Genomic DNA, 7,624 nt, shown 5'->3' with positions numbered 1-7,624 from the left:
AAAAAAAAAAAAAAAAAAAAAAAAAAAAAGACGCGTGCCACCATGCCCAGCTAAGTTTTGAATTTTTAGTAGAGACAGGGTTTCACCATGTTAGCCAGGCTGGTCTCGAACTACTGGCCTCAGGTGATCCGCCTGCCTCGGCCTCCCAAAATGCTGGGATTACAGGTATGAACCACCACGCTCGGCCTAGTATCAGTTATTTTTAAAATTCTAGAATGCACTGAAAAAGAGGCAAAGAAGACCTTTACCACTGGTGCCTGATCTACAGACTGATTTAATTCATGTAGTATGAGGTCTTTTTTGTTTTTTGTATCTGCTGGAATTCAGTGGCGTGATCACAGCTCACTACAGCCTCAACCTCCTGGGCTCAAGCAATCCTTCCACCTCAGCCTCCTGAGTAGCTGAAACTACAGGGGCACACCACCATGCCCACTTAATTTTTGTAAAGACAGGGGTCTCACTAGGTACTATGTTGCCCAGGCTGGTCTTGAACTCCTGGGCTCAAGCAGTCCGCCCACCTCCGCCTCCCAAAGTTCACAGGCGTGAGCCATCGCACCCACCTAATGAGAACTTTCTTAACCTTACTCTGCTTCTGCCATTCAACTTCAACTGTTTAGGTTCACCCCTTTCCAACCACTCATTTGTGTGATACTGTATTTTTTTCAAATACTTCAAGTGAAACAACGTATCACAACAGGCCAGGTGCAGTGGCTCATATCTGTCATATCTGTACTCCTAGTGCTCTGGGAGGCTGAGGCAGATCACTGGAGGCCAGGAGTTTGAGATCAGCCTGGACAACATAGTAAGACCCTGTCTCTAAAAAATAAAATGGCCCAGCTGGACACGGTGGCTCACGCCTGTAATCCCAACACTTTGGGAGGCCGAGGCAGGTGGACTGCCTGAGTTCAGGAGTTCGAGACCATCCTGGCTAACAGGGTGAAACCCCGTCTCTACTAAAATACAAAAAAATTAGTCAGGCATAGCGGCATACGCCTGTAATCCCAGCTATTCAGGAGGCTGAGCCAGGAGAATCACTTGAACCTGGAAGGTGGAGGTTGCAGTGAGCCGAGATCACGCCACTGGACTCCAGCCTGGGCAATAGAGCAAGACTCTATCTCAAAAATACATGGCCCAGTATGGTAGCGCTCCCAGCTACTCGGGAGGCTGAGGCAGGATCACGTGAGCCCAAGAGTTTGAGGCTGCAGTGAGCTATGATAGAACTGCTGCCCTCTAGCCTGTGAGACAGAGCGAGACCCAGCCAGACCCTGTCTTAAGAAAACACTTATCACAACAGACTGGACACCTAAGCAGAGTACATGTCTTAGCTCCCAAGAGATCTGCAAAACGGTAAAACAAAGCTACTCTTGCACCTGTAATGGGACATGATGCCGAAGGAACAAGGATGAAATAGTGGCAACTTTCAGGGGATCTATCTTCCTTCTTCTTCAGTGACCGTTAGAGCAAGCTTGACTGTTCTGATCTTGTCCATATCTGTGCCAAAAGTTTGTCAAAAATTTCGTTTTGTTTTGCTCTCAGTAACTGCCACACTAAAAGTGCTTGGTCAGCCATGTGCCATGGCTTATGCCTGTAATCCCAGCACTTTGGGAGGCCGAGGTGGGCAGATCACCTGAGGTCAGAAGTTCAAGACCAGCCTGACCAACATGGAGAAAGCCCGTCTCTCCTAAAAATACAAAATTAGCCAGGCGTGGTGGCACATGTCTGTAATCCCAGCTACTTGGGAGGCTGAGGCAGAATTGCTTGAACCCGGGAGGTGGAGGCTGCAGTGAGCCGAGACGGCGCCACTGCACTCCAGCCTGGGCAACAAGAGTGCAACTCCATCTCAAAATAAATAAATAAAAAATAAAAATAAAATAAGTAAAATAAAAGTGCTTGGTCAATGTGTGCTGAAGAGTTGGTTGCTGCCGCTCGGCCTAGTTTCTTATCGTCTCCTAGCGGTGTGAAAGCAGGCTGGTGTGAGCAGACCAAACTCCGGCAGGCAGATGTGGGTTATCAGTGAGTTACCCACGGGACCTCAGGTATAGCTGTCACTCCTAATTTCACAGCCATACACTTGCAGTGGCACCCAGGGTAGTTCTGGGTGACAAATGAGCCAACACAAGTGAATACATTGAGTATATGCCAAAAGCCTATTCACAGTGTGTTATCATTCCTGAAATGTGAATTGATGTCTCTCAGAAAATTAAGCTTGGCCGGGTGCAGTGGCTCACACCTTTAATCTCAGTACTTTGGGAGGCCAAGGCAGGCGGATCACTTGAGGTCAGGAGTTTGAGACCAGCCTGGCCAACATGGTGAAACCTGGTCTCTACTAAAAATACAAAAATTAGCCGGGCATGGTGGCGGGGTCCTGTAATCCCAGCTACTCAGAGGGCTGAGACACAAGGATAGCTTGAACCTGGTGGAGTGAGCCGAGATTGTGCCACTGCACTCCAGCCTGGATGACAGCGAGATTCTGTCACACCTAAAAAAAATAATTAAAAGCTATGATCCAGTTATTTAAACCTACAACCACACCCACACCCACACCCACCCAGGGTAAGAAGTCTGAATAATTTGCCCAGGAATTTTAAGGGGCCATAATTCTGGGAGGATCACCTGAGACCAGGAGTTTGAGCCCAACCTAGGCAATATGGCCAGACCCCGTCTGTTTTTTGTTTTGTTTTTTTTAAAAAAGGCAGGGCTGGGGGGTGCCATCAAACTCAGGTCTGTATTTCTCCCCAGTGGTACCCCAGAAAGGCCCTCAGAGATCCAGTTGAACAGGCTCATTTAATGTGAGGAAAATGGAGGCCCAAAAGGTGCAATGGATTGGTTTTGTTTTGTTTTTTTAACAGAGATAGGGTATCAATATGTTGTCCAGGCTGGTCTCCAAAACTCCTGGCCTCAAGTGATCCTCCCCCCTCGGCCTCCCAAAGTGCTGGATTACAGGTGTGAGCCACTGCTCCCACCCTAAAAGGTGTGATTTTTTTTTTTTTTTTTTTTTTTTGAGACAGAGTCTCGCTCTGTCGCTAGGCTGGAAGGCAGTGGTGCAATCTTGGCTCACTGCAACTTCCACTTCTTGGGCTCAAGCGATTCTCCTGCTTCAGCCTCCCAAGTAGCTGGGATTACAGGCACTCACCACCACGCCCAGCTAATCTGTGTATTTTTAGTAGAGACAGGGTTTCACCATGTTGGCCAGACTGGCCTCAAACTCCTGACCTCCGGTGATCCGCCCTGCCTCGGCCTCCCACAGTGCTGAGATTACAGGCGTGAACCACTGCACCCTGCCTGGTGCCATGGTTTTTTAAGTCCCCAAACCCAAATCTGATTCCTGGTTGGAGGCGCTTTCCAGTATATACTGTCTTTCCCCTTTTTCCCGCCAACCCAACTTCATTTGTTGGGCTGGGGAGGGAAGAGAACACCAACATCGGATCCAACCTTCAAAAGCAAAGGACAGCCGAACTGACACAATGAAGCTAAGGAACACTGGCATCAGATCTGTAAGTTTATTTGCTCAAGGTACGACAGCTACATAATGACTCACATTCATGATATTCCATCACTGAGGAAACTGCTAAAGATGGTCCGTGTGTGAAATAATTCCCTAGAGAAACACGGAGCTGGAAAATAATCACTGATTAGACCTTAAAATAGTTCACCGCATAACATGACAAAAAGCACAAAGGCTCATTCAGAGAACATTTTCGTTGTTCTCCGACACTGTAATAGTTATAATTTCACCATGACAAACACCAGACATTAAGATTAAGCTAACACTGGTGTTTCTTTTGCTCCCCCCCTTTTTAAAAACAAAATATATAACTGCATGTCACTATAGCAACATCCAAAACAGATCAATTTGTTACAATCACTATTTGGTAGAGCAAACTTTACCCCCAAAAGGAAAAATTAAATTAAAAAAAAAAGAAAAAAAAAACCTTTAAAAAATTTGAAGACTTAATTTTTTTGTCATAGGAATACATAACACCTACAGTATAAGTTAATCAATTTCAAGCTACTGTATAGAAATACAACACTAGCATGCACAATATTGTATCAATAGAGTAATGGAGGAGTAATCATTTCACTGGAGAGACAGTATCATAGGCAAGTGCATTTCTTTAAAAATAAAGAAAAGAAAAACCATTCAAAGCTGCTTAAATATCAAGTCTCCCATTCCCTCTCCGTTTTAGCCCTCAGGTGTGATTTTATCTTGCATTATTCTAAAAGCAGCCAGAGCCAAAGCTGAAATTTAAAGGAAAAATAGGTTTTGTAATTCCAGTAAATCATTTCCAAATGCTACAAGGAAAAACGCAACACTGCTCACTGGACATGAAGATAAATTAGGGAAAGCCCCACCTACCCCGCCCCCCCACCTCCGTTTTCCTCCCATGGCAATGACTTTAGGCGCCTGTAAGAGGCACAAAAGCAGCAAAGCTTCTTCTACTACTTCTTCTGGTAGGCTTCAGTTAACTGGGACTTTTGCTCTAGCGTGAGGAGGGGGCCTTCTAAGGAAAGTCATGCTGGGTAAACTGTGCAATGTTACAGAGCACATTGAGTCTGTGGTCATCATGGTTCTTCTATCTTCACTGTCACCTATATCCTGTTACACATACTCAGTTCCTAATTGTAAGCTCAATTTTGGTATTAGCAAAAGCATCTGTCAGTTTTTCCTCAATTACTCACACCTTTTCTTGCCTAAACAAAATAAACAAAGAAAACAAGTGTGGTGTCATCACACATCTCGGGAGTTCCTCTTGTCACTGACTTTACTTAAAAAAAAAAAAAAAAAAAAAAAAAAAAAAAAGAATGCACAAGCGGGCCACGTTCACAGATAGACAGATTCACCCGAAATGAGAATGGAGGGCCTTAAGGCTGCCGAAAACAAATGGGTGGAAATAGCAATGTTGTTTCCGTCAATTCCAAATGTGCACTGGCTGCGCAAGACAAGCCAATCTCCAATGTCTATGCTTTTTTCATTAAAAGAAAACTATCTCGAGAGGAAAAGTTCTGGTCAAACAGGAGTTCAGTGTTTGTTATCGGGTAACAGTTTTTTATCTTCCTACAATTACTCGGGGAGTGTCTTCGGGGAGGAAAACCCGAAACACTGACAAGGCTCCCGAAATTGGACAGAATGGTTAAGGATATAGAGCTCTTCCTTTTGGGTTTTTCTACCTGTAGGCTTCTAGCACCTGAATTTTCACACACTGCACCACAGACCTTCTCCAAACGCCTCTCTGACCCCATAGCTTCTCCACCCAGCTGCGTCCGCCCGCACAAGGCGCAGTGGGAAACGCCCCAGTGCAGAGTGGGCGACGGCAGTGTGATCCCTGAGGGAGCTGCGGCAGCTTCGGAAGCGGGATGTTCTCTGAAAATACCAACACGATCCATGACATACAGACCTGAATTTTCTCTATTTTTGTGGCATTTCACGTTTCTCTCAAGAGGATTAATAATTTTGGTGGTGAATTTACGTTAAGAGGAAAGAAGGACCGAAAAAAAAAAATCCCACAGCCACCTGCCGAGCACCTATGAACCAAAACCTGAAGTCACTTTCATTCTCCTCATCTAGCCTAGGAGACCAATCAACAGCAAAACCAACCTGGATAAGGCTGAATAAGGATGTTAAAGCCCAAACAACTAGCAAAGGAAAAGTACACAATTGATGGCTTGGTGTTACATATGGCTGTAATGTAGAAATACTGTAAACTGCAATTTAGTGTTAATACTGTCAACTAATCAGAGACTTCGGAAAACTGGCAAGGCCTAAACCATAAGGACGAATGAGACCTCAGGTTCTGAGTCTGTCAGTCTGGGATTTACACTGTTCCATGTCTGTAGGCTACACCCTGGAAAACATGCAGAGCCAAGACAGATGAGATAGAAAGTACCCAAAACGAGACACGAGAGCGTATGTACATAAAAATCCTTACTGGAACCACAGAACTTACTGAATGAGGGCCATTCCTCTTTAAGTTTTCTTTTCATCTGAAAACCCTATTACCTAGCAATAAGTTAAATTAGAGACAGACAGCTCCACTTGCATGAATCTACAGAACAGTCCAGACGCCAGTGTGAGGCTGCTATTCCAATACCAGCACAGCTAGCCTGACTTTCCACTAGTGGTATTTTGGCAAAAATGTCAAAGAGGCGATCAAAGACAGGACAGGTCGTGGGTTTCTCCCTGGGAAGGTCATCCCTCCCTTTCCCTCCCCCACCCGACCCCAACTCATGGGAAAAAAATAAAGACTGCAGTAGTAGCATCCGCGTGCGCTGCCAGTCCCCCTGGGGCCTTAATTGTTGCCTTCGCCGCCGTCGTCGTCCTGCTGGTCGCTCGTCCAGAGCGTGAGGTTATCGCGGAGGAGCTGCATGATGAGCGTGGAGTCCTTGTAGGAGTCCTCGTTGAGGGTGTCGAGCTCGGCGATGGCATCGTCGAACGCGGTCTTGGCCAAGTGGCACGCTTGCTCCGGGGCGTTCTGGATCTCATAGTAGAAGACGGAGTAGTTAAGAGCCAGGCCTAATCGGATGGGGTGGGTGGGTTGCATGTGCTCTTTGCTGATCTCGTGGGCTTCGCTGTAGGCCTTCTCAGAGGATTCCACCACCGTCGCCCGTTTCTCTCCAGTGGCCACTTCGGCCAGGTAGCGGTAGTAGTCCCCTTTCATCTTCAGGTAGAACACTTTGCTCTCGTACTGGGTCTCGCTGCAATTCTTGATCAGGTAGTTATCCAGCAGGCTCAGCACATCCTGGCACACCGCCTCCAACTCCTTCTCTATCTTCTCCCGGTACGCACGGACCATCTCTATCTTCTTCTCGTTGCCGTCCGCAGATGTCTTCTGCTCAATGCTACTGATGACCCTCCAGGAAGAGCGGCGTGCCCCCACAACGTTCTTGTAGGCCACAGAGAGAAGGTTTCGTTCCTCATTCGACAGTGGCTCATTCAGCTCTGTCACCTGTCAGGAGGAAAGAACAGAGTTGTTATGGTACAGAAGGTGTCCACTAGGTTAACTGTATCTTTGAGACACTAGAACAGAGCTTTGTTGAGTAACATGATGAACAGAAGGAAATTACGTTGCGTGGGCTGGGGGAAGGGGGCTGCAGGTGGAGCACACAAAAGGCAGGGAAAAGTGCGGCTGGATCAACGGATCAATGGTGTCTGAACCCTGGCTTCCTCCCCAGAAAAGGACGCAGGCTTATCACGTGTGTTCTACAAAACATTGTCAAGTCTAGGCCTTAGATGAGAGACTGTGAGTACAGATGGTCTAACTCCGCGGTTTTTTAGGAAAACAGACTGACAAATTCCTCCTAATCCTGCCCTGTCTAGTAAACTTCAGTCCCATCCCTTCTGGATGAGAAAATACTGAGTCAACTTCAAGCTGACTTCTGAGAAACATGGAGGCCTTTCTGATCATACGCACGTGAATTCTAAACCTCAGTGAGTCCAAATAAGGGGCCTGGGATTGAGTCTGATCGCTGTGATACTTTAGCAACCCAGGGAACATGTATTTGTGGCAGTGGGAGTGTCTGACTGAATACAATTTTACAACCAGCAATACAAAAGAATGAGGCAAGCACAGCGCCTCTGAGCTGAGCTGGGCAACAGGAATCAATGCTTCTCCCAAGATGGCCATTT

At 46.4% G+C, this 7,624-nt stretch overlaps 1 protein-coding gene across 1 annotated transcript; it reads right to left on the bottom strand.

The window, feature by feature from the left end:
* Positions 1-3,481: 3,481 nt before the first annotated feature.
* YWHAG (tyrosine 3-monooxygenase/tryptophan 5-monooxygenase activation protein gamma) lies at positions 3,482-6,955 on the bottom strand. The gene has a single exon (XM_017857651.1). The coding sequence runs from the start codon at positions 6,789-6,791 to the stop codon at positions 6,288-6,290; it is 504 nt and encodes a 167-aa protein (XP_017713140.1). The 5' UTR covers positions 6,792-6,955; the 3' UTR covers positions 3,482-6,287.
* Positions 6,956-7,624: the final 669 nt, after the last annotated feature.

The sequence above is a fragment of the Rhinopithecus bieti genome, unplaced genomic scaffold, assembly GCF_001698545.2.
Source record: "Rhinopithecus bieti isolate Rb0 unplaced genomic scaffold, ASM169854v2 scaffold_42772, whole genome shotgun sequence".
Taxonomy (NCBI): domain Eukaryota; kingdom Metazoa; phylum Chordata; class Mammalia; order Primates; family Cercopithecidae; genus Rhinopithecus; species Rhinopithecus bieti.
The sequence above is the reverse complement of the archived record's forward strand: the minus strand, read 5'-3'. Positions and strand labels throughout refer to the sequence as shown.

What these genes read in the sequence shown, in the direction of transcription:
- YWHAG (XM_017857651.1), bottom strand. Translation starts at nt 6,791, where the DNA reads ATGGTCCGTGCGTACCGGGAGAAGATAGAGAAGGAGTTGGAGGCGGTG.